General features: G+C 41.7%; 1 protein-coding gene across 3 annotated transcripts; it reads right to left on the reverse strand.

Moving 5' to 3' along the window:
• Positions 1-244: 244 nt before the first annotated feature.
• Positions 245-27,454, reverse strand: LOC119167864 (uncharacterized). 3 transcript variants are annotated; one of them, XM_075867420.1, is made up of 16 exons: positions 27,250-27,454; positions 25,261-25,308; positions 22,658-22,711; positions 20,961-21,026; positions 18,759-18,818; positions 17,036-17,095; positions 15,705-15,764; positions 13,922-14,053; positions 12,040-12,096; positions 10,896-10,997; positions 8,319-8,369; positions 7,680-7,742; positions 7,230-7,283; positions 3,647-3,704; positions 3,049-3,110; positions 245-404 (listed from the first exon to the last, which is right to left on the reverse strand). In XM_075867420.1, the coding sequence occupies exons 1-15, from the start codon at positions 27,350-27,352 to the stop codon at positions 3,095-3,097; spliced, it is 984 nt and encodes a 327-aa protein (XP_075723535.1). In that variant the 5' UTR covers positions 27,353-27,454; the 3' UTR covers positions 245-404; positions 3,049-3,094. The 3 variants fall into 3 exon arrangements, with proteins under 3 accessions (XP_075723535.1, XP_075723534.1, XP_075723537.1); XM_075867419.1 differs by having other exon boundaries at positions 7,680-7,745; XM_075867422.1 differs by lacking the exons at positions 25,261-25,308; positions 27,250-27,454 and adding an exon at positions 23,877-23,953 and having other exon boundaries at positions 7,680-7,745.
• Positions 27,455-27,954: the final 500 nt, after the last annotated feature.

Raw genomic sequence — 27,954 nt, forward strand, 5'->3', positions numbered from 1 at the left:
TAGAGTAATTCGGGGAACAAGAAAACAAAAGAAGGCAATTTTGTGCCTCCCATCGGGGGGGGGGGGGGGGCACCGCACAGCGTCTATGGGGTGGAGGGCGAAGAAGGGAGCTGAAAGAAAGAGAGAATACCTTTAGAAGGGGTCATTAAATTACCAGAGATTATTTTCTCGCTTCAGGCAGTGAGGATAAACCCAAGGCATGCGTCTCTAAAGTAGGCGACTGCATAAAGTTTACAACTAAATATAAAAAACCGTAAATGAGCTGTTTATTCCGTCAAAATTCTCTATTCTCTTACATGACATTGCAGAGTGACTCCGTGCAAAAGAACACAATAGCAGAATCTTTATAAAACCACATCAATGGAACGAATGCTCTGTGGTCGTGATGTCATCTTCTTGGGTGCCTGAAAGTTAGAAAAAAAAAACCTAAAGTAATCTTGTAGAAAGAAGTGATGAGGCTACGTGGTATGGCTATTGGCATAATAATTGGAACTTTTCCCCTTTACCTGGAGGGAAGTACGCAGCGGTGAGCCGTAAAAATGGGCAACTATGTATACAATATTCATCCGAACGGCTGGCAAATCGCTTGATCTGTTGTTTTTATAGGTGCATTCCTACCTTCAGTTAGAAGTATTGGGGGTCCGCTAGACCTTGCATTCTTAGCAACCAAGTTTATTTTCTACGTAGGATAAGGCTCACTACATCTTAAATCGCTGGCAAAAGTACGAGCAGTATTTTATGCATGTCGGCAACAGTTTGTTATATTTGTCATCCTTCGCCTTCATTGCCAATCTGCTTTGAGCATTTTTTAGTTTTTTTTATTGTGGAAAAGTAAATGTATTGGGTTCTTGTCTTCCCCCTGCAATAAACATTAAATTAGCTCTTGTATTAAAATGTTTCATCTAGGGTGTCTTTAATTAGGTTAACGTTGAATGTATAATTTGTCTTATTACAGCTGATGTCTTTTTGATGTGAACTTGGTTATTTTTTTTTTCACGTAAGAATATTTCAAAATGTCTCGTCCATGCATAATCTTTCACGTTTTCACATCCATCCTCGGTTCCTCAAGTGGGAATCCCTTATGTTGGATCTACATGCAATCCAGTTTGTTACATGTAAAGCGGATGGATGAACAAAATGCAGATATTGGCTATTCGTGAACTATCAACCGAATATGTAAGACGATATAAACACCTGTCAAAGCTTTGAAACTTCCATAGAGTTCTAAGATTCAATGCTTGCCACTTGACACTGTGTTGTGAAAATGCTGTAAGGCTGTGTGCTCAGATTTGGGTGCACGTTAAAGAACCTCAGGTGGTCGAAATTTTCGGAGTCCTCCACTACTGCGTCTCTCATAATCATATGATCGTTTTGGGACGTTCAACGCCACATATCAATCAACGACACTTTGTTGTGACTGGCAGCAAGCCCCAGAACCCGTCATTACACACGCAAAATCGATACAAAAAGTGTCAACAGAATGACGGAGTAGTAGCGTGTTAGTAGATCCCAAAAACAAATGACGAGGATGTGATAAGGCGTTCATGAGTAAAATGACGCGTCGTTTTAGGGGTGAAGCTCCTTAGGGCGTGGGCTGTGCGTCCCCTGTATGTAGCCACCTCTAGTTTAGTTCTTGCAGTGTTCACTAGATGGCGGTACCGTCCCCCGTATGTAGCTACCTCTAGTTTAGTTCTTGCAGTGTTCACTAGATGGCGGTACCGTCTCCTGTATGTAGCCACCTCTCGTTTAGTTCTTGTAGTGTTTACTAGATGGTGGTACTTGTAGCTGATGATGAAAAGATGCAAGATGTTATAAACTAGACAGCGGTACTTGTAGTTGATGAAAGACGCGAGATCTTATAAAATAGGAATGATGTCACATATGGCGCGTGTCATTGGTTGAAGGCAATCGTTCGATTTAGTGCGGCGACGTACGCTAGGGGGAGCGATGTAATAAAATCGAGTGGGCAAAATGTACAGAGGATTCATGGTTTACCAGGTTTACCTCCAGAGCTTCGCCCACTCATCATGATTCACTTCGTGGATATGGCGGAATTTTTTGGTGCATGCGGTTTCTTTTTTAGATATTTTTACATTTATTATTGTCATCAGTAGTTTTACTACGCAGAAGGACCTCTTCAAAGTTGTGTTGATTGACCTGATTGTGTGATTGTTGCAGCCACAAACTTCGTAATCTCATTTAAATTCTTAGTTTTCTCCCTCCACCTGTGGCGCTTTTTAGCTTACCTAACCAGCTCTAACAGACCATCGGTTTTCTTTCTTATACAAACTGTGGAAGCCCATCTTCATAATGTCAGCTGTTGCGGTTTAATATGGCGGTTATTAGGGCGAACACACTAGGTGTTTCAGCCTCCTATTGGTGATCTAAAAGTCATGTCACTCGGCTGCTAACTCTCAAGTAACGGGATTTAATCCCGGCTGCGGTGGCTGCTTGTTTGATGTAGGCAAAAATGTTCAAGGCCCATGTGCTTAGAATTAGGCACATCCTAAAGGACCCCAGGTGGTTTAAATTTCCAGAATCCTCCACTACAGGGTCTCCCCTATTGATATCTTGGTTTTGGAAAGTTAAGCGCTGAATTCCATTACTGTTCCGTGCCTCATAAAACAGGAAAAGTGACCACCTGCGGCGTCAGCAGGGGCAACACGACTGATGCCTAAAGTCATCATCAGATGACGTCCTTGGTTCCGAAAATGCTTGACGTCACATGTTTGCGTCATTACAATGCCCCGTTTGTTGAACGGTGAGCCGATCTCTGAGTATCTGTAAAACCACATGATGTGCAGAAAGCTTTGAATGCTTTTGATAACAGCAGCTGGGTAATAATCCGTTAGGTGTCGTAATATTTCATGGGGGGGGGGGAATATCATTGATACTGTTTACGAAAAACGTAAACATTCCTTTCATTCTTGCCTCTTTAGATGCAAAAGCATAATGGGCAGATCGAGTTAATGACAACTGAATGCCTGCTGCTAAACTTGTGCACTTCCTCTTCGCCCCCTGATTTTTGCTGGTAACAAAAACACGTACCTGTTTGGCCTTGAGTCCGGGTGGATCACCAGGTTTCCCTTGGTCGTTATTTTCTCTCTGTACTGTAGGTCAATGAGTATATGTGGCATAAACGTAGTTTTAAAAAAGAAGGTATTTATCGATGAGAGCTCATACTAATCGCAAGGTTGCCCCCAGTTTTCATCTAAGAAAGAAACTGCAAGATAATTGTGCATAATCAAGAGTGTAGGAGAAGGGGACAGTGCAGATATGTTGGGTAGCAACATCAGATGCCAGTTACTCATGGAATTCTGGGGCACTTAGTTTCACGTACAGATATATATCTGCCTAGCTTTCGCGCTATGATAAGGTTGAAAACAAAATTCGGGGTTTTCAGGTGCAAAACTCGCGACATGATAACCGGGCTCGCTGTATACTCAGTGAATCTGAAATACTTAACACTCAGATTTGCGTGCACGTCAAAGAACCCCAGGTGGTCGAAATTTCCGGAGCCCTCCACTACGGCGTCTCTCATAGTCATATGGTGGTTTTGGGACGTTAAACCCCACATATCAATCAAATACTTAACAGTTAATACAGTGTTGTGAAAGTTAATACAGTGTTTGTGAAAGATACGTACCTTCTGTTCTTATCAGGTTTAGATGCTTCGCCATCCCCACCGCCTTCTTTTGTCTTATCTGTACATAATTAAGCACATAATATTAAACACAGTGGAAGCAATAAATAAGGCTAAACGACGCCGTAGTCCGGTAAGATTGTATTATTCACTGAAATAGCTTTGATTTGTAGAAAATGGACCACCGTACGTGATACCGATATGGTCAAGCCAGGATTGCTTGAGCTGCCACGTAAAATGGCGCTGACTGTGAGCTTCTTCAGTGTTCTGAATTAACCACTCGAAAAAAAAATCTTGGACTGATATTGCTTTTTTCTATTTCAACATATACCTGACTAGATTTAGACTGATCTGACTAACTTGCCTGTGACGCCTACAGATACCAATGGAAGCTTTCATTTAACGCCGGAGGGCCATACGCGTATACTGATAAGAAAGTTGAGGTGCGCGCTAGACGAGACTTAGTGTAACACTTTGTTTTCTCTGGAATGAACGCACATCACTAATTAGTGGCGATGCCTGAGATTCACTTTTAAACACAAAGGTATGGCACGTGTCGGCATGTCTGAGCTCACATAGCATGAGGCTTGGTTAATAAATGGCACATATACCTTCTTTTTGTTATCTTTTCAAGACTTTCGCAGCTAACCCTTGCACAATTTCGTCTTTCGTACATCGTGCGGCACAGGATAATGAGCATCTTAGAGGTAATATATATGGCTGACTGCGGTACAGGTGGGACAAGCACCTCTTATAGATTAAGATAATACTGTAGCGGTTAGTGTAGGGTTCTCTGGAAAACTGTTTCAAGTATTCCTTGAATGCTTTCATTATTAAAGCCGTTCACGTACCCGAATTGACGCTCGTGAAAACGTTTTTCGAATCCTCGAATTCATCAAGTGCTATCGTAGCTTCAGTAATTTATCGCACGCATTATCGCACCCATTCTTCATGCCTTTTCACTAGCGAGTGCGTTCATGGAGAACAAGATGCGTTCTTTCGTAAGAGCGCCACATGTTTGCGGGGCATGCGAGCAGTCTTTGGCTCACATGTCCTCTAGTGTCTCGGCTATCATTTGGTGCAGAAGACTGAGGTGCAAAAAACATATCGTGAAGCAGGAAGAGCAGGAGAGAAGACTGAACAGCGCTGTTCTGTCCTGCTCTTCCTGCTTCACGGTATGTTTTTGCGCCTCAGTTTTCTGCTCCAAGTATGCACCAACTAGCCCAAAAACAAGTCCTTTTGAAATACCTCGGCTATCGATTGACAGTGTTTTTTATCCCCCTCAGAAGTGTTGCAGGACTCCTTTAAAAACCAACCGCAGACTATACTCTCTTGAGCAAACCACTTCGTGTAGCATCAACAACCCTGTCATCATTTTCCAGCCTGTAATATTAGGTTAGGTGCAATGCAATGTCAAAAGCTCAAGAACTCATAATTAATTGGTTACAATAAAAGAATTAATACAAGCTCTATCGACAGTCAGTCTGTGATACCCTAAGAAAATCATCATAGATGTTCTGTGCTGTCACGTCTGCCTATTTCCGAGGTGTCCAGAACGATTCACTACATTGAGATAGTAGTTGGTGATCCCATAGACGCGAATTTTATTGTATCTATTTTTAAGTAAAAAACATTACCGGTTGGCAGACTTCATCCGTTATTTGATGCTTAACCAAAGTTCATATTGGGAATAGGAACCGCAAACTTTAGTTTACGATGTGCGTGGTATTTACACTCGCAGAGAAAAAACAATTATGACAAAAAGGAAACAAGCTTGCATGACTCTTTCACGTAAGCTATTGAAAGGAGCGCCGAAGTTTTGCAGACCGAACTTGCATTTATAGGCCAAAACAGAGCATAGAATAGCTGGGGGAGTGATTTATTTTGTATGGCGTTGCAACATTCAGCTGAGATATTACACTGTCTAGCTCTATATGCTTCTACGTTAAGGTTATGACCTATGCGTTGTGTATCAGTAAATATGCATTCCTGTCTTTTCATTCTTCGATTTTTTCTCGCTTTCTCGATCCTCATTATTTTTTTCTGTGTGTGAGAAAGAATGAATTATGAGGCAGACTGGGGTTACACGATACCATGGTTACGACTGCTTCCAGGCAACAGATCGACCACCTCGCGTTACAATTGCTAGTCTTGCAGCTTTAATAGAGCATTCGTATCAAATACCATTGGAAGCTAAGGTTTTCACCACTGAAAATAGGTATCTAACGCATCAATTTTTCCGCCAATGTCGTTATGTTTTACATTCCTCTTGAGCTATTGCTTCGCCTGTAGTCGAGCGTACATTGCCGGGCACAAGACTTCGGCAAAGCTGGTTGAGACAAGGAACTAACATACCTAGTTTTTTATCGTCATTTTCTTTTTTCTGTTGCTTCTTTCTTCTCGTTTTCCTACTTTGCTAGGGGTCACAAGCAGTACGTTATGAAATTGATTGGATGAGTGTACAACACATAACAAGCAGTTTTAACGGTGCTAATGCTTGTTGGTGGGCTAGTTGGTTTGGTAGCATAGCAGTTGGTTTGATAGGGATGAAAGGGGCACACTCATAAGCGTTGACTCACAACCAACTTTTATTTGCCATGCACAGTGCATGAAATACACATAAAAAAGGCGGTTCAACCATCTCTTGCACTCAACGAGCGTTAACGAGAAGGTTATTAGTGATGCCTCTAGTACCTCTACCTTGTACGTAACTGTAACTTCAGAGTGTTCTGTGCTCGACCGGAAAAATAGATTTAAGACGCCATAACGGAACCTCGTTGGTTCACTGTGCACTGCCCTTGAAATCATTTTGCATCAAACTTCAAGTCGTACGCAGGTACAAATATATAGATAATACGGTCTGCATCTGATGTGGCAGTTGATGTTGAGACACGGTTCGGGCTTTCATACTAGTCTATCTTGATACCACACTGTCATAACTCGGCGCCTGCATCGCCGTGCATTTTCGATAAATCATTATTACCATTTATTTTGTGTACATAGAAAACACAATGACACAGGCAAACAGGGAGGGAACAGGCTTACAACTGCCAACCTCCAGTGGCCCAACGCCTGCCTGCTTCTTCGGTAAGGAGAGATATAGAGGAAATGAAGGCCATGAAGGAATAGGGTTCAGTCGAGTGCTCAAATGTGTACTTTCGATTGCTCCAGTAACTTGTCTGTCATTAAAATTTGACATTTTAACATTAGGCTTCCATTACCTTTTCGGTCAACCATGCACAGTAGGCTAGCACGCTCATTCGACGTAGTAAATATACATTTAAAGTGTTTCATGCTACCAAGTCAAAATTATACAGTTACCGGCATAATAATGTCGCATTCACTTCAGGAACCCACAATTATATTTCAACAACCTCTGTCTCAAACAATTAGAGACCATTCAGTACTTGTGTCGCTCCAGTTCACAAGTAGTTTTGTGGTCTACTTATAATGACAGCGGTGAAATATTTCTAAAACTAGGTAGTGCTTGTTTATCCCCCAATTTATCTTTTTTTTTTTATTTCAGCCTGTAGCGTAACTTTCTGACGTATGGCTTACACTATGGTGGAAACGTGAACACACATACCTTCTTTTTCCTTATCACCATCTTTTTCGCTTTTGTCCTTGTCTTCCGACTTTTCTATTGTAAAAGAGCGTTCATAAAAAACTTCTTAGAAATTCATGGGACACCTAGTGCTTGCAATCAGCTTTTAATACAGGACGTAGGAGTCTAGCATGCAGACTTGTCTATCAGCTTTTAATACAGGACGTAGGAGTCTAGCATGCAGACTTGTCTACAAATATGCCAAAGAGGCTACTCCACATAACAACAGGCAGCCAATGAGTACTTGTGTAGCTCTCAGATTCACTCTCTGTGTACTTCTCTAGTTCTTACAACTGCGAAAAAAATATTTTTTTTCTTGAAAGAGAAGTCCTGCTTTCACATCCTGACATTTACAATTCTTTTTTTTTCAGCTAAAACGCATCCTATCTGGCTAATGGTATATGCTACGGAGGTTATAATACCCACACATACCTTCTTTCTTTTCGTCTTCCTTAGCAGATCCATTTCCTTCTTCTTCTGTTTTTGCTGGCTTTTCTGCTGAAGAGAAAGCGCCAAGGACGAAGTTCATAAAATCACGAAAAGAAACGCTGGCCAACGGCTCATAGTATCAGCCATAGCAGTATAGCGTGCAGGGCTGTGGACCACAAAATAACCCAACCGACATGTATCTACACATTATATGCAAGGGAGTGAAATTGTTTTCATTTCTCCAACTTCCACTTTGTTTTTTGTCTTTGTTTTGCTTGAGACCCGTGTGTTTAGAATTACGTGCACGTTAAAGAATTCCAGGGGGTCGAAATTTCCGGAGCCCTCCACGAAGACATCTCTCATATTCAGATGCTGGTTTTGGGATGTTAGATCCCCACAATGCTTATTACCTTCCACTTTTTGCCTAGTTCTCCAGTACTTATGTTAACTGACACAAAGCATTTTTAAAGATAAGACCAAATATATCATTCTCCCATTAAATATCGCTTTAAGCAAACTAAGGGTCGGAGCTCCTCGAGCTATTCTAAGAGCCTTCACATCCACTTCTCGCAACATGATCTTGTTGCAGAATACATCTCTATTCCAATTCTCATAAGCTTGAATCCAATAAGGTATACATACCTCCTTTTTCACTCTCTTTGGCACTCTCTTCCTCTTTCTTTCTTGACTTATCTGTTGGCAAACAAGCACGCATGCAGAGTTTTTTCAGAGGAGTACAGACACCTAGCTCATATTACGAACATCTAATATTATACGTAGTAGTATCAAGGTTAATGCAAGTCTACAAGTACACCAAACAGACTACTTCCTTTAACGAATAAAAAGCAATGAGTGCGTAAATCAATTACATAATATACAGACTTGCCAGGAAGCTTTGTGTCAACAAATTTGCCAGTTGCGCAAGACCTATACAAATATATGCATACTATGGTAAAAAAAAACCGTGGCAGAATTTTGTCCTGACAGCTTCTATGCTATAAATTTCACCATCATCGATATTGCACTGAACTGCATGTCGTCGAAGCAAAATATACCCAACAGTAATTTAGTGTGGGGTAAATGATAATGGTTACTAGAGGTTTGTCTATTAATAAAACACTGTCGTGTTTTATTAATAGACAAACTGAGAGTTCACTTAGATGATTCTGTGATAAATATGACGTTGCAAAAGGAACATTAACAGATGACAAAAAAAGGAGGGGGGGGGGGGGGCTTAAGCTTCACCTTTGGAGTTGAACGCAATAGCTATATTGTGTCCCCAGTGCGTGCTTCAAACACTTAGTGTATAAAATCTTTTCGAACTTGCTATAATTTCCTCCTCCTACGTCATCTTAAGGGTGCTGTAGTATTTGCCTTTTGTAGTGGGTGAGTAGCTTTAAACTGTGAAGTCATGATAATTCCATGTTCTGACGCCTGCAATGTCAAAGCACGCTTGTCCCACACATTATTACGGCAATATTCATGTATTAAAAAACATGTACACAGGACGCGTGTTTGTAAAGCATGAAAGTTATTTCACTGCCTTTCCAAGCAGAGGAAGTTATTTTCATTGTATTTACAAGCAGACGCTTGGCCTTGTGGTGGAACATCTGCTTGACACTGAAATGACGCGGGTTTGATTACCGCGCAGACCCGGAGTTTTTTATTATTTATTTTATTTGCATCTTTCTCGATGTTCCGGTCACGAAAAAATAGCCGATTTCTCGGTCACGCAAAGGTGAGTTTTCGCTCACAAGCGCCGACGCCGACACCGATGCCAACGCCAGAAACTCTGCCAACGCTATAACGTTAAAAAAGCCAGAACCTTCATCGGGAATCGAACCCATGACCCCTGAATTCCAGCTACATACCGATCGGATGTCACCTTCTGCTGAACAGGACGACCGTCTATCACTCGATGGACCAGCATCGACTTACGGTTACGCAGATATTGTGTTAGTGGACACCGCTGTAGACTATTCTATATTAGGCGGGAAACTGGCAACAAAGGGGAGAACGGCATTCATGCCCAGGCGTAACTCACAGACTTATGCAGCTGTGGCCACGTCATATGTGTAAACATATGTGCTTTTACGTGATTGATTGATTGATATGTGGGGTTTAACGTCCCAAAACCACCATATGATTATGAGAGACGCCGTAGTGGAGGGCTCCGGAAATTTCGACCACCTGGGGTTCTTTAACGTGCACCCAAATCTGAGCACACGGGCCTACACCATTTCCGCCTCCATCAGAAATACAGCCGCTGCAGCCGGGATTCGAACCCGCGACCTGCGGGTCAGCAGCCGAGTACCTTAGCCACTATACCACTGCGGCCGGGCGTGCTTTTACGTGATTAATCGTGTTACCCCCCTGAAATAATGTCCTCGTGGCACTGCAGGTAATTCTATAAATAAAAAAAAATAAAATAACTCATCTGGGAACCTGCACTACTAGCGTTTATGTTCAAAGACATATATTCGTAGTCAGATGCCTTGCCCTGTGCGAATACTTCGGTGACATTATTTTAGGAGTTTATAATCTGCAGCAGTATAGCGTTATTATTCATCGTCGAAACCTTTATATTCCATGCTCAGCCGAGGAAAATGTCGTTGCGCTGCATGGTAAACCACGTTCCGACAGAGTGTTTCTATAGACACCATTTGTAGAAACCATGTTTGTACAGACACTAACTATTCATCCACCGGAAGGTGTCATAATCGATTTAACGTGCTGTGGCTTGGGCGATGGTGAAGCAGTGGCCGAAAAAGAACAAACCTAGAACACCTACTGAAGCAAGCGGTTCATGTCGCAAAGTGTCATGCAGACTCGTGATGGCTTATCGCAATGGCTTGTTATCGCATTTAACGTAGATCATCAACAGCTTTTCCACAGCACTTCAATAGCGTTTGCAGAGGGCGTGGCAAGCGTTAACAACTTTTTTTTTTACAAAACGCGCCCTCACACGTCTCAACTAACTTTTGTGAAAAGTTCGTTAAGATGTGTGACCCTCGAAAACGTCAACAGTGCTTTTGTTGAACGTCACAAATTAATGTAGAATGTCTACGTTATTGTGCAATGGTGCAAGAAGGAATGATAGGGTGTTATTTCACGCAAAACGCTTGACAAACTTATGATACCTCTTGAGCACTCGTTTGTACAGGTTACTTTTCTATTCTTACGTTTTGTGAGAGTAAAACACAATTATAACATACACACCTGATGTTTGGTCTTCCCCACCTGAACCACTTTGTTGTCCACCTCCGCTTACTGTCTCCGCCTTTCTTTCAGTATTTTTTTCTCTCTGAGTGTTGCCAGCATCTGTGCAAAAAATAACGGGCATTTAGAATACTTTTGGGGGAAATTCGGAACAAGGAACGAAGTATGGAATGCAGGTTGCCACAATGGACTAGAAACTCATACTCCACGTATTAGGAAGACAATTATGGTAAATTCTCATTCATGCATTAGACGAACCACGCCGTTATACGCCAAGAGGGGGATGGTCAAGACTTCCAACCTAACACTGCTTTTAACCTCGCCGAACCTTATATCCTTGATTGACAAAGTACGAGCGAGCCGTCGTCGCATCTAGTTGGTACTGTCACTTCTCACTTTCAATTTCTTTTATATTTTTTCCAAAAACAAAAAAGCTGTTTCGTTTTTTTTTTTATTTCTGCACAGGTCATTTATGTTTTCTCATGATTCTCTGGAGCAGTGTCAGTTATGTTCAATTTTTATTTTTTTCCATTTTATAACTTACATAATCAAATGTCACACATGCCTACTCAAATACACGAAGGGCACAGATGAGGCGACAGGATGTCAGTTTCCTATCATGAGAGGAGAAAACAGGTTGGGTAGATGAAGCTGAATGACTGAAGAAGAAAAGAAGCGAAATTAGGCAATGGTATGTTGAAAACTTGATAAAAAAGCACAAAAAAGAAAATAACGTATACAAACGAACGGCCAAATTCATTTGATTCGTAAAACTCTCGAGGCCACAGTGGGCCTGCAGAGTATTGAAAAATCACTGTGATTTCTTATATGAAAACTGTTGGGTTTCACTGAACAATAATTATATCTTTACAAAAAAACAGTTACTATACGAGAATACTTTAACCAGAAGGCTGACCAGATTTGGATTTTTTTTTTTTTGAGGCTGACACCATCAGTGCAGCCTTTTTGGCTTTCTTCGGCTAGAACAGTTTTTCTACAACACGTTTTTGTCATCATCTCCCACGAAAAACGTGTGAACCAGATTACACCTTCTATATATACGCCCAATGCTACATCTCGGGTGTCGCACTACTGCGGTCCAATGTATTTCTTTGGAACATTGAAGACATCTCCTTGCACTCACCATTAATATTCCCCGTGCCAGTGCCAACCGTGTTAGTTACAGCCCCTGCCTCAGCACCTAAGGAATGAGACACTGATAACCATTTCCGTCTTGACAACAGATTAACAAACCTCAAGCACACCATCGCACATTACATCAGCACAAATCAGAGGTGTGAAAACCCGTAAGGCTACCTCGTTAAATGTTTTTTTTTCCGCATGGCACGTCATCACAATAGTACATCATGTCATCATTTGTTGCTGTCGCTGTTATTAGTACTACAAAAATTTAATTTTTTTTCTTTTCTCTTTTGGAATCTAAAGCCTTCTTTATATTTCACGTCCTCCTTGGTATAAGCATGAGAAGGCCCACAGTAGTAGACAGATAAATAATTATGTTACACGCTAAGCTCAAAGCAACCGTCAGTCAAAACTTCGTTTTGATTGTAAATGCTTCTCATTCGAAGCCTTGCTGGATCAGCAGAACATAACCCTCAGTGGGGTGCATATACATCCCAGATCTACTTTAAATTTTTAGTTGAAAGGCATATTGTTGCAGTTTCCATGCCAAACTTTCAGCTTGTCTGGCTAATAAAAACTTGCCACAGCATCTAGCCACTCATTAGGACCTTCGAAGTTTAGACACAAACAAGAACCATTCGAACCTAATTACTTCACCTACATACTTACCAGTTTATTTTTAATTAAATGGTTTCTATTTAACAAGTAACTTATTTTGTCGCTGATTACGTATTGCAAAGCTTGACCATGCGGCGTTTTCACGATAATATATACGTATAACGAAAGAATGTGTGTCTCATTGTCTAGAACTGATAAAATTATGCATAAACATTTTCAAATCAAAAACCAGGCGGAAACCTATTTGGTCGAAGACAGAAAAGTGTAGCTTATATGCGATGTATCGTAGCTGGTGTCCACTTTAATTGTCCCTATTTTACATTTTAGTATGTTGGTAATCGCTGCTTTACGCACTCTAATGAACCCTTTTTTTACTTTATTTTTCATAATCAGGGTATGTCAAGAAAGCTATTTCTTGGGCGACAAGGTACTATTTGCTAAATTTTTAAAATTATCGTAGAAAAAACAAAACCTCATCTCAAAGCATTGTGGTTAAGTGCTTCGTCTTTATTCTCTGTTAGATGAAATTATATTGTCATGGTGTATTTCTGTTTCTTTGCATTGTTAAGATTCAACAGGATCTACTGTTGCCCAGTCATTTAATTATATGTGCAATTATTCACTTGTGGTGACTCTATGTCAGAATGCTGATTACTTTTTATGTTCTGCGTGCTAATCTTCAACCTATCTTGTACTCTCTCATCCGAGGTTTTCATTCTTTTGTTGCCCTTCAAACCCGGCAGAGTTGAACGAAATAGTGTTATTAGCAAACTATAGATTGCGGACATATTCGCTGCTGATTGTTTCTTCCTACTCCCAATAACTTGTTCATTGCCTTCATTAAATAATTGACTGGTAACTACAAATTTTCATGAAATGGTCCTTTTCTTTTGCTTATTATACAACTACTGCTAGTATTTATAAAGCTATAATGCAGCAGCACAACTGCTAGATTAGTTGAAAATCCCCATAAGATATCTTCACTTAAAGAGAACGAAAGGAATCCAAACGAGAATTTCACGCAGTAACATGATGTAGCAACCATGAAAGAGACTATATAAGATGAGCTCTCTGTAAGTGATATTTTTTTCTTGTTCCTACAGACTAGCTGACCCAAGTTCCTATCGTATTGACATTCTGGGATACGAGTGGTATAGGAGCGAGGGAAAATTGAGAGCATTTTATGTCATTATATAGTCAAAGCTACCGGTTGCTGCCATAAGACATCAGGATTTCTGCCAATACAACGAAAATTTTTCACTTACCCGTGCCTCCCATGGCGCCCATTCCCATATTTCCCATTCCCATAGTTCCCATTCCCATGCCCATTCCCATTCCTGCCATACCTCCCATACCCATACCTAACATTCCCATGCCCCCCATCATGCCGTAGCCACCTGGAATGAAAAAAAAAATGAATGGATAAAGTTATATTACAAACCATATATGTCAAAGTGTTAATTGCTAATTATGTATTCAAACTCATAAGAGAAAGCATGTGTGTTAGTTTTGAGTGCGTTACCCTTCCTTGACCCCGTCTTTGTGAATCTTAACTCTTAAAGCTTACAGCGCTAAGTACAGTGTGCAGACGATGTCCCTTCATCCAGCAGTATCGACGCCTGGCTCATCCTGCTTGTGTTGCTGATCGCTGTTGCCACGCCAGACTGTGTCTTACGCCACCTCTCTGCTGATAAGCCTAACGCCGTTGAACAGCCAACAACCGCCAACAAACCCCGATACAGGTGACGGACCGGAGCAAAGGCGAAGGTGAGTTCGCGCCGTTGGTCATGGTGGGTATAGATGCGTTCGGCTTCGCAGGTCAGGGGCTCAGTGACAGTGAAGTACATGAACCTTCACCAGTGGTGAAGAAGGTCATTGGTGGTTCAACGACTTTATTGTGAGAAGCAGCGAGACCACGTGAGAGACAGTCCAGCCAGACAATACCCATCAGCAGCACGAGCAGAGCAAGCCATTGGTTGGCGGTGTTGCGGCATGGTGGCACATCTTTTTCGTCACAACTGTAATGTGAAAGGGCGAAGACGCTGCACATCTCTGCAAGCTGCAGACGGGAATCTTTTCAAACTTATCGCGGTTCAGCAAAATATATCCTACGTTGAACCACTACGCTTGTGCCTGGTGCGGCAGTTCGGTAACATTATATCACATCTCTTGGGATTGTTACCGAAAGCCCGATAATTCGAAATTGTTTTAGGCAACACCATTGTAACTACTTCGGAGCAGTGGGAGGCGCAACTTGCCAGCCCGAACCCAGAGGTTCAATTAGCGCTTCTGAGTTATATTAGGCGAGAGGCGCAAGCCAGTGGAGCCCTGGACTTGGGGCCCCAACCAACACGCTCATGAGTACCCCTACTTTACGCCTAGCCTCAAAATGAGGTTTTGTTCTTCTTTTGCTGGTAGCCACCCCTTGAAAGCACATGAGCTTTTGTGTTTTGTCTTTGTTCAACTGTTGTGTCTTGTTCCTTTCGTGGGCTACAGGAATAATATGAAGTCGTTCTTTAATTACGTACTTGTAGTTTTGTGTTAATTTTATCGCACAACATACGAGTGCCTGCAGTGGTGCGTAATCACAAAGTGTCAACGGCTGTTCTTCGCTCCTGTATTAAATACTGAGTGGTAATGTTTAATAAACTATGACAATGCAAAGGAAACGACGGACCGGGAACACATAAACAGAACACTAATTTGTCCTCTTTTTACGTACTATCTGCTGGTCTTGTTTTCACGTTGCGACTCGATTAAATAGGTAAACCTTACCATTTTGTTATATTTATACGCGTACTAGCAGAATTAGCAACCGTAAAAAGTAATATTAGAAAGCTGCAAAAAACTCTATAAAAACATTTGTGGAAAAAATGACGCTCTAATGACATCAGCTTTAACAGAAGTAACGTTACATTACTATAGAGCTCCTGAGATATCATTTCACTTGTTCTCCTTATTTCTATCACAATTACATTTTACGTTATGAATTAAGTTCTTGAAACTTGGTACACCTCGCCTCCATAATGAGATTGAACTTGTACTCACCCGTTCCATAGCCCATATCCATCCCATAGCCACCGCCCATCATTCCTCCCTGCATCATTCCTGAGCATATTCAACAACAAATCAGTGTTACACGCTAACACAAAAGGTACATGGTTTACTATATCATCGAGCCAACCTCCAACGAGATCAACCTGTCGCGCTCAAACTGTGATGCTGTGATGCAACGTTAATGTCACCCTCAAATTGTACTGAAGTGTCATTTATTCAAAGGACATGGCAATTTTTATAATTGCAATTTTTCTGCTCATATATTGACGAAGTACGGAAGGATGTTATAACGGCGGCGATGTTATTTTTTGTGACACCAGCTTCACAGGGCCAACTTTTTTGGCGTGTGTATAAATTTATACTGCATGTTGAAAGAGCTCTGGTGTTATATGCAACATCTTTCCAGTCACAAGGTCAGTGACTCCTTAAAAAGATGTTAAATTACTAAGATCATGCTCGTAAAATATTAGTGCGCTGACTAAGAAGAAAAAGATTGCTTAGCCTTTCGATTCGTCTAAGTCAATTGCAAAGGAACTCCGTCGATATTTTTCTTGAACAAAAACAATTAAGTACTCGAGACAGCCTACAAAACGCTTAGCAAACTTAATAGCCGGTCTTCTCACTTTACTAGCTTTTTACAACTTACCATCTATAGCAAATCCACATCTATAGGCATAAGGTAGCATTCTAGAAATGCCTTTTTATAAACTAAACACTTACTTTAAAGGCGCCCTAAAACATTTTTTCAACTAGCTATAAAATGAATTCACTGAAAAAGCTTATTGCCTCACGAATTTAACGTGCAAAAATTTTTAAAATCCGTCCAGTGCGAGGGGAGTTACAAAGGTTTGTCGCATGCTGCAATTGCATTCTCTCTTCTCTCGTGCAGGGAGGGATGGCAGGGCCACAGAAAAACGTCACGCGCGCCTCGTGACCTTGAGAACTTTTTTTTCTTTGAATACGCTGTTTTTTCAGTGTGATCCCGCACGCACGCGTGGACAAGAAGCGGCCTCCCGCGGCGACCTCTGTAACGAGCGATCGCGCCATGTTCAAATCAGCCAATGACTGATAGATGGGCTTACTACGTTTACTTTTTGGGCATATTCTGTGATTTGTCGAGACAAGAGAAAGCAATTTTTAGCTGACTTTGACGGTTTATTGTGAATTCCAAGCCCCGTGCTGCGCTGTAATATTAGGCTCGCGTGTTGTCGGAAGCGTCTACTGTCGATCAGGTGCGTTTTTTGACCATGCTCAAAAAGTGTTGCAGGGCCCCTTTAACTCCAAAATTTGAAAGGGCACTTCAGGGATGATAACTTCCTCACCTGCATTTCCCATTCCATTATTGTTTATTCCGGTTCCAGCCATCTCTTCAGCTTTGGTGCCTGGAAATAGACACAAAACGCTGCTGAAGCTGAAGAGCGCCGGACATATACTTTATGAAATGCTACTCTCTTACATGCTGGTGAACATTCATGCTTCGCAGTTCCCATATCGAAAATACGTTCACGATATACGTTACTCTGTCCTCTACTATGTGAGGTATGCATGCAGCTGTCAGTTTCGATAAAACCATCACTCTCTCAGAAGGAAAACTTAATGCTTGGGCACAGTTATTTTTATATAACTCATTATCAGTGGTGGAATATTGCGAAAACCATGGTGAAACACCTGAATATGCAGAAAGGTGTAGGTGGGTTATCACTGAGGCATTTCGCTGTTAATTTTTGTTTTCTACCTAAACTCATATGTGTCTCTTATGGTTCACTGCCAGTAGAAAGCTATATCTATTACCTGTCAGAAGATAAACTTTCGGCCAGACACATAAAGTTATTGACTTCGTTGATAAGTGATAGGTTCTCTTTTCAGGCAAACTGAATGCGAATTGGGTGCTACGTTATATTAGGATCCATGCTATAAACATACGTGGCGAGTGACACAAGAACGCACAGAGCACCACTGTCGCAAGTCAATGCAGACCATTAGACCTCTGTAACTGTACCGAACACCAAACGTGATGTATTTCATTTACAATGAAAAGAAGTGTCAACATTCTGCTCTATATATGTCATGGTTTTGCCACAGAATGACGAAAAACTTTAGGGACACTTGAGCTTCAACTTCACGAATAGATCGTGACAGCGTAGTCGAATCTTGTTCGCATCGTCTTATGAACAGTTGGCCTGGTTTCGCTTTTCTGAGTACACATAAACTGTGCAGCTATAAAAAAAAACGCCTGTGCAAATTCAAATCGGTCTTTTCAAACTATTCCACAATAATTACTATAACTGCAGTTGTGAAGTGTCCACTAAAACACACTTTCTTTTTTTGGGGGGGGGGGGGGAGTTGTCGAAGTACACACTGCGCGTCTGTAAAGCAACACCCACAAATTCGCAGCTGTCGATTCGTTGATTATGACGTTCACAACACTAATTAATTATGCATCTGTGCTTTGTAATTGATGGGTTTTAAACAAGTCAGTCATTTTAAAATTCATCTTGCTGGCTGCTGTGATTCTGCGCTTATTCCGGGGAATATTGGATGCATTTATGACACTTCTCGCACTACATAACTTTCATATGGTGTATTTTGTTTTCCTGTGTGATTTCAAAACTAAGTGTGGTGACTCTGTGGCAGCAAGCCTACTTTCAGCGCGGAAGTCCTGGGTTCAATTCTTTTCATTCTGAAGATATGTTAATATTTCTTTATTTGCATTTTTCTCAAATGTTCGCTTACGAACAACACTGACTTTTTGCTTGCTACCAACGATGCCGATGCTGACACGGACGCTCTATATAATTTAGACGAATCGAGCTGTCTAAAGCAATAATGTTGAAATTCAAAAGGGGTCAGAAGACACTCGCATGTAAAGAAAAACATTGTGACAAATGCATTGTATTCTTGCTTGACTGCTAAATATACAGCAGTACGAAGCATCACTACAACCTGAACCAATCCATTAGGAACAGTCGCTGATCAAGCATAAACTTGGCCAATCCAATTTGAGAGTAGCAATGATTGTTGGAAAAATTCGGCAAGAATACTCACCCGTAGTCCCAGCTTCATTCTTGGGCGTGTCTTTATGCTTTGGGTGAATACGTTTCCCGCCTAAAATGGGGCGCAAAGAGAATGTTAGGTAAATTCTGGTTGAGTGCAAGGTTCCCATAAATGTACATGAACTTTGTTGTGAATGACAAAAATTATGCAGCCACCTGAAACAAGAAAAGACTTGTTTTAGGTAAACGCAATTCTTGGAAGAGTAGTTGAAGCAATAAACATATTCTGAACAAATTTTGATCGCGATTGCATTTTGAGTCGATTAAAAACAGTGTGTGCTCGAATTAGTGTAAATTCAGAATATTGAAAGTGAACGCCCGTTTCCTATAGCAGTCTGGTTAGGAGTCGTGTGGCAAAGCCAGGATGCATGATTGGTGATCACGGGATTGATTTTATACCACTCGTTTGTTCTCCAATGTTTCCCGGCACGGAAGAGATGTAACATTCAAACATGTGCTAATGGCAGACACTTATCACACCATTACACCTCGTCATATCTCATGTGAGAGCACTAAGAGGAACGTAGAACTGGTGATATTCTATCGCACTGACTGGTTACCCTCATTTACGTGAGAAATCTCAATTAAATTAGGAAGCGCCCTAGTGGCGAAAATCATATTCGAAGCGGTTTCAGATGCAACGACCAGTGTGTTGCTGAATGCCTCTAAAGCCAGGACGTAGGACTGCTGTCCAGAATTTTGGTTAGCATTCTCCCGTGCTGTGCATAAATAGTGAAAATGTTTAGTGACTATACAGGCAGCATGTACCATGTATTTGCCCAAGTTTCTAGACCACAGCAGATCCTGGATTCCCACAATAGAGAATACTTCAAACGTCAAATGTTACAAAGTAGCGGTAACATAACTCCATTCAGGAAACATTGCCCCCGCATCATCATCATCATCATCATCATCATCCATCACTACCAACAGTCTGACTATGCCCACTGCGCAGCAAAGGCCTCTCCCGCGATCTGCCAATCAACCCAGCCTTGTGCGTTATGATGCCACGTTTTATCTGCGAACTTTTTAATCTAATCGGCCCAGCTAACTTTCTGTCGCCCCCTAGTTCGTTTTTTTTCACTGCGAATCCAGTCAGTTACCCTTAAACTTAGTTATCACACGTTATCCTGCCTACACGCTACGTGCCCGGCTCATTTCTATTTCTTTTTCTTAATTTCAACTATGATATGCTTAACCCCGGTTTGTTCCCTTACCCACTCTGATATCTTCTCGTATCTTAAGGTTACAGCTATTATTTTCTTTTCCATTTGGCGTCTCTCGTACACATATATGGCGGTTTGGGGACATTAAACCCCACATATCAATCAATTCCCTTTACATCGCTCGTTGCGTTGTCCTTAATTTAAGCTTAACCCTCTTTGTAAGATTCAGGGTTTCTGAGCTGTAGGTTGATTGATATGCGGGGTTTAACGTCCCAAAACCATCATATGATTATGAGAGACGCCGAAGTGGAGGGCTCCGGAAATTTCAACCACCTGGGGCTCTTTAATGTGCACTCAAATCTCAGCACACGGGCCTACAACATTTCCGCCTCCATCGGAAATGCAGCCGCCGCAGCCGAGATTCCAACCCACAACCTGCGGGTCAGCAGCCGAGTACCTTAGCCACTAGACCACCGCGGCGGGGCTCTGCTCTGTAGGTAAGCATCGGCAAAATGCAGTTGTTATATACCGCGCTAACGAAAGCGGCTCAAAGAGGGTTACAATATATGTTAGACACACTACATCAGCACCTTATTTCGTCACTTCCACTCAGCCTTCGACAACCTGACTACCTAGTTTTCACATGTATGACTCGGATAAGCTTATTGATAAAGTCACACGAAGCATACAGTGCCCGACAATTCAAGTGACAATTATGATTCAACGTTTGTCGGCCACTTTTTTTTTTTTCGTCAGTGGGTGCAGAGGGTTTTCGCTTTCTCTTTTTATCGATGAAAGTACAGATGCATTGTAACATGTCTCATTCTTCATTAGTCTCGTAGCGCACAGCTGGTGATAAAAACAGCGCTTACAACCTTCGAGCAGATTTATTAACTTAAACTGGCCAGGACAGTGCTGGATGACGAAAAAAACGGTAAATGCAACAATGTCTGTTTATATCTCTGAATATATTTGTTTTGTCTTCAAAGAAATCGGTATTGAAGTATGATCTGACCAACTCCACTCACCGTCAAGCTTTGTCTTCCCATTGGGACGTTTTCTAAGGTTACGGTGAGGCGAACTGCTTCCGCGCCCTGAAAGTTTACAAAAATCAACTTGCTTCATGCGTGTGCCGTGCTAGGGAGTCATCGTAAGTCAATAATATACTCTAATGAGTAAACAAAGCTTAAATTCACGCGACTATAATTCGTTACATAGAATAGTTGCTATGACCCATAGCACGTCACTCAAGTATCTATTTTAGGGTTTACATGACTCAAGTTTCTTTTCAAAGTCATATATTTGTTTTAGAAAAAGGTGCCGCGCGCAATGCACGGCCAGTAGCTTAGTTCATGAGGACTTCATTGTTTTGTTGTTGTTTCTGTGATTTCTCAGCATTTTCCAAAACTGAAGTTTTCCATTGTTACGATTTATTCAGTCCACCAAGGTATCAAGTAAGCATTGAATGAAGCAATCTTTGTATAATTCTGTTTTTGTACGAAGACAAGCATTTCCAGGATGCTACGTTTGCAGGACAGCTTGCTTGTTCACTATCGCGCAATAGTTTGGGAAGCTGCTAGAGCTTCCCAAACTATTGCGCGAAAAAAAAAGTGTGAAAGATGTGATTGTCACAACAGCACGATGTATGGCTTATCCACTAGAGGATGACAAAACTCGCATACTGAACAAACTTGAGAGAACTTTGATCAATAAACAGTCATAAGCGTTTGGAATCAATGGCATTGATATTAACTGCCAATCAAGACCCTTCCAACTTCAGCCTACAGTCAGTTTTTGACACGGGCGTGCCCACACACTCACCAGTTTTCACACAGTGCTGATGTTATTTTCAGACAACCGGGAGCTTGGCGCAGATTTTTTTTATTGGGGGGGGGGGGGAAGTGCGGAAGTAAATGTGGTTCAACAACATATTAAGTATGTTTATGCCTGTAACAAGCAAACTAGACTAATTTCGAAGACTTTTAACTTCACATAACCCGCCTGTCTCCGGTTACGCCACTTGAAATTATCGTTAAGGACTGGTATATGACACGGGAGCGTTCTACGTTAACGCTAACAAGAAACGTCTTTGTCCACCTCTCCTAGCCAACTGGTATACTCAGTTTCGCACATATATATAGGCGTGTTCGTTGGAAACCTTCCCGACTAAATAATGTTGCTGCGGGTATATTTCCGAGATATTTACAGTCGTAAATAGTTCGACAGGCAAAATTACGGTTGTTTATCGCCTGACAACGTTGTCTTCTTCCTTCCTCACTTCCACATAATGAGACAGACAGACGCAGAACTTTATTGTATCTTGAGAAACACTACTCTTTTAAAGCAACGCCGCAGGCCGCTCCCAGAACTGCGACACCGCAACAATATCATTTCGACTAAATAAGGCCACACATCCCATATGAGAATTTGGGGTGTAGAAAACATCGCTCAATGTGCCTGTTAGAGAGAGTGCCGGAATGTAGGCGAAACATATGGAAGGCAGAAACGGACAAGCTGCGCTTCTAGTGCGGATATGACCGGCCGATGCCTATGGCGGCTCTTGCGACAGAAGCGCTCACAAACACACACGTCCCACATGAATCATGATGTACCATTGCACTGCACTACACTGACAGGGCATCGACTTTCAACCGTTTAGATGTTTAGAGAATTCATCATCTCGTAACCCTCAAATATTACTTAGAAGATGGTTTGGTTTTGTCACCTCTTGGCTTTCGATTTCCTGGCTTGTTGCGGCCCGGGTATTTGACTCGGCCTCCTGAAATGGGAAAGAAAACACTTTTTTTTACATCATCCACTAAACAGAGAGTCGTTCACAGTAAATTGTGAAAACAAAACAAAACCACTACCGGTACATCTGTATAGGAATGAATATATGCATGGTTCTACAGCATATTTATTTATTTATTCAATTTTATTCATTTATTTATTTATTTTAGCACGTAAAAAGGGTGCGAATTGCGAGAAAAACCTACAAAGGCGGTGTTTGGTCTTTGGGCGTTTCTATCTGCATCCTGTACAATTTTGCTCATAAGGACATCATAAAAACAGCCACACTGTTGTTTCTTGAGATTTTACGTGGGCGAAGCATCATGCCATATACTTAACACGCCACCTTGACACTGAAGAGCATTTTCTTCCAATGCTAGAGTCTGTAACGTTGAAGTCGGTATTGTTCTCGACATCTATCTTACACTGCTTATGTGGAGAACTGTGGCGTAGCGTAAGAGCTCGCAACAGCCAATTTTGGTGGCAGTTTCCCATCTTAATGCAAAGCGCGTGAGCGATTGGAGTGGTGTTAAAGGATTCCGCACTGCGCTAAGCCACGAATAAGGAATGGGAGACCCTTGAGCTGCGTCTTTAAGATTTGAACACGATAGCGATATCCTGTTCGTAGTGCGCACTTCAAACACTTTGTGCATGGCATCTTTCGAACTTGCTATGCACCATCTACGTGGTCTTAAGACAACAGGCGCAGTAGCATGTAGTGGGTGATCGGTTTTAAATCACGAAGTCGTTTGGATAATTACAAGTTCGAACAGCCAATGCGATGGGGCGCTTGTGCCACTCATTATTACAGCAATATTTTATGCTGTATTGTGAAGCATGTATACAGAACGCTTGTGTTTGTAAAGCACGATTGTTACTTTCACTTCATTTTTAAGCATAGGAAGTTGTTCTCTTTGTACTCACAAGCAGACGCATATCCGTGTAGCGCCAGGGGTCAAAACTTTATTTCTTTAAATTACTTACTGGTACCTTACGGTTAAAACGTGGTTGCAGGATAGGGGAGTAGTCATGCCATGAAACACATCATTGCCACTTGTGTAGTAAACCGGAAACTATTGAACACGTGTTTATAGATTGCTGGAGCGGGGTCTTTTTCTGGGACATATTGCAAAGAACCTTGAAAAAAGAATTACCGTTAAGTCCACACGGCATCGATCTGTTTTCTTTCAGTTAAAAACGAGGCAGGTGTACCTTTTGATCTAATCATGCTTCTGGACCTGCACAGAATAAGAAAAACTCGATGTGCCTTTGAAAACGCGGATGTGGAAGTGCTATCTGTGCGCCAATATTTTTGCGAATCTGTGTGCCACTTTCTTGAAGTGCTGAAGGGCCAAGAGGATGTATCAGACTGAATTGTGCGCATTGAGCAATTGTTACGAATGCCCAAGTATTGATCACTAGTCAGCTAGGAGCTGATGGTACCTCAATGAATTCTATGGGTGTATTTTGTGGCACACTTGTATTTTGACCAATATGTAATATGTAAAATGTGAACAGCCTTGATATGCAAGGCAATACAGAAAAAAAACAGACTCATGGCCGCGTGGTAAAACATTCGCTTGCCACGCAAACAGCCCGGGTTCGATTCCCACTCGAACCCAAACGACCTGGTTTTGATCCCCGTGCACTCTGACCCAGGATATTTTTTGTCGTTCTCAATTTTTTTTTCGTCGTGCAAATGCTACTTTTTCGCTCACAACCAACAAGACCAACGCCAGAATTTCTGAAACAAGATCTTTAACGCTGTCGCGTTACAAACACTCATCTGATTGTACTAATTGCTCAGTAAACACACATTATTTTGCAGTACGCAGTTTGTTTTTGTGCTTACATGGCTGTCATGTCCAGATAAATAAACCTTTCTCTGCTTCTGAGCCACTTCTAACTTGTTTAATTTTTTAGCGCAATAGCGTTAAAGAGCTCCTTTCGCAGAAATTCCGGTGTCAGCGTCAGTGTCAGCGTCGTCGTCTCTGTCGGCGTGTTTGGTTGTGTGCGAAAAATAATAATTTTACCTTTTGTGGTGTTCCTAACGTTTCCTTTGTGTACAATCCTTTATTTCTCTTTGGAGAATACAGTACTGATCTTCTTATGTGGGAATATAGTATAGCACACGTTGGAGAAGACAATACTGATAATATAAAAGACGTGCACCTATGAAATATGAGAGTACGAAATATAGCACCCGTAAGCACGTTCCAAGATTTTTTTTTAATATGGAAAGTCAGTCTTGATTCAGTATTCAGTCTCTTATTCAGATCGATTTGTTAATTTATAGACGTTCCTTTCTTCAGTGGCATTTCTTTACTCCGTCATTTCCTCATGGTAACGCACCTACTGTTTTTGTTTTAAACAGGCTACTTCTGCACAATTATTACTTATAGAATAGGATCAGCTGGATGTGCATTCTTGTTAATCGCCTGCACAACGAAAATTATTAGTTAACGGCCCACACTTGCAGATATCATAGGAGTAACAAGATGCACTATATTATTAAAAAATGGTGAATTTGATACGCACTTGGAAAGTATGATCCAGGTTTTCCTACAGTATATCTAACACGTCCCCCTGAAAAGAAAGAAATACGCAATTTATTTATGCGAACAATAACTTATTCAAATGGGCTTGCCTTCTATTAGTTATTGCTGTCCATGGCTTTCGACTGGATCGTCGCTTGGATCTTGTCTGTACAAGTGATTTTTAAACCTAAATATTTTAGGGTTGTTGCTTTAAATAGAGACACGGGTTCAGAGAGCTATAAAAAGAATGTCGTGGTGCTTGAGAATGCACTGAATATAATTTTCATATTACCGCTTCTATGAAACAGCCATTTCAGGTTCGGTAGCGAGGGGCAACTTCGCAGTTACGTGTCAACACAAGTCTGACGTCACGGGAAGACAGCTTCGCACGGACGTATCGACACAAGTCGGACGTCAGGGGAAGGCAGCTTCGCAGGGACATGTCAACGAAGTCTGACGTCACGGGAAGACAGCTTTGCAGTGACGTGTCACAAAAGTCTGACGTCACAGGAATACCGCTTAGCAGTGACGTCCCCACACAAGTCTGACGTCACGGGAATGCTGCAAATCGCGACATACTAGCCATTCAGCCAGTGGGCTGTAAGTCGCACGTGTTTTACAAAAACAATGATTAGTGAATTTTTCTCCCGCCTCTGCGATTTCTTCGATTTAGGCCAATTTAGGCGCCATGCAGGACGCAAATTTACCAAACTCAGTTAACTGTGTTGAAATAATAAGATAATATGCATTGCAGTGGGGATGTCTAAGAGAAATCCCTGTGGAATGCTGAGTGGTTACGACACACGCGACTGCATAGGCTGGACACGTCTCGTCGACTTCAGCCTCCATCCATACTCTCTCAACTTGAGACGATGGTGCTTTGCCGACAGTGGCTTGGTGTCGTTTTCACCAATGTTTGCGCCTTCCGAATCGGCATGCAAGACAGTGCTGCTTGCGGTCATTGCGGCAGAGATGAAACGATAAAGCGCGTTTTCTGTAACTGCCCTAGTTACAGCGTGCAAAGACGGCAGCTAGCTGCTGTGCTTGCTCGTCTTGAGAGACCCTTGTCAGAACAGTCAGTGCTTGAGAAGCGACGTGATCTGTCTTCGCACAGAAAATCAGTGAAGGCCTTATGGAGCTTTTTGCGTGGTAGTGACCTATTTAGCACCCCAGCTCACATTTTTTTTTCTCTTTCGCACGCCTATTTCGCTCTTCGCTCTCTTTCCCATCTTTATTCCCCATCCTCCCTTCCCTTAGTGCGAGGTAGCAAACTGGATGCTCTCATTTCTGGTTAACCTCCCTGCCTTTCCCTCATTTCTCTCTCTCTCTCTCTTGCTGATGCTGAGCAACGAAAAATTTTAAATCAAAGTAAACAATTTTATGCGATCTGTATGACTCCAGTGTTTGGAGTGCGTTGATAGTACACGCAGTAAAAAATGAAGCTGCCTCTTTTCGCTTGCCTCGAAGTAATGTTAGTCTATGAAATCAAGAAACTCGCACGGATGAAACAACATCAGCTCGCGCCTAATACTCCATATGATTGGGAGATGATTATTATGGGAGATCATTGCTATTACTGCGATATGCTAAAGAGAAAAGAGCGAAAGCACTTCGCCCTACTGTCGAAATTTGAAAAAAAAGTCTTCAATGTAGATGACGCACAATGCCAAGCTAATTTTAGCACTTGATAGCATATAACCAATCACACGTCAACTCTGTGTAAATATGCAGGTGCACCCATAACTCCGTGGTGTTCACGCAGCTTCCATAACACTAATAGCAATGTTGTGAAAACAGTTACTGTATAATATTATTGATCGCATCATTCCTCAGAATCACCCGCTTTCTCTCTTTCCTTATCTATACACACACACTCACACTGACAAACACACTGACCTACACACTCACACTGACACACATACGCACACAACAATATGTACCAAGAAAAATGGAAAAGCTGAGATGATGTACATGTTTCCTATCCACTCACTTGTTTGGGCAAGTTCCACTTCCTTGACTACAATCACAATGACGACAGCTGCGAAGCTGAGCAAGCTTATTTTCATTTTTTCATGACGTATCTGAATCGACATACAAGGTCCGTCGTGCTCGCATGTTCAGAACACAGGGGCCATAGCTTGCGGTAAGCGATTTCATCTAAAAGGCCAACATTGTTATGTGCCCAGGCCCATTGCGACTGTGGCAAAATCCTCATTTTTTTTCTTCTGTTACCACCCTCTCCAGCTACCTTCCAGTGGACAGAGTTTCTTTGCCTTAAATCGACTGAAACATGTGGTGAAGGCTGTAGATGAGGAAAACAAATGACAATAGCTAGCCTAAAGCAAAGGCATACAGCATTGCTGGAGCTCTGTTCGCTTGAAAATATACAATGCCGCAAACGTTGCCATCGTGATCATATATTTCCCTACATTCTGCGTAAAGAAGAATGCCATCAGATGTAAATGAGGTTCAGCAGAAATACTGCGAAAGTTTACGTAAGGTCATCGCTGTTTATAGTAGCTGCGTAGTGAAAGTTTCGTAAGCATTGTTGCTATTATGGTAATAAACGTTCGTGATTTAAGCGCACTGTGGCGTTTGAGGCTGTTTTTTTATGTCACTGCTTATTCTATTTGAGCATTAGATGTTATTGTCTTGGCTGCATGTTTCATTAGGTGGCCAAGGTAACAACATCGAA

Source organism: Rhipicephalus microplus, chromosome 6, assembly GCF_043290135.1.
Source record: "Rhipicephalus microplus isolate Deutch F79 chromosome 6, USDA_Rmic, whole genome shotgun sequence".
Lineage (NCBI taxonomy): Eukaryota > Metazoa > Arthropoda > Arachnida > Ixodida > Ixodidae > Rhipicephalus > Rhipicephalus microplus.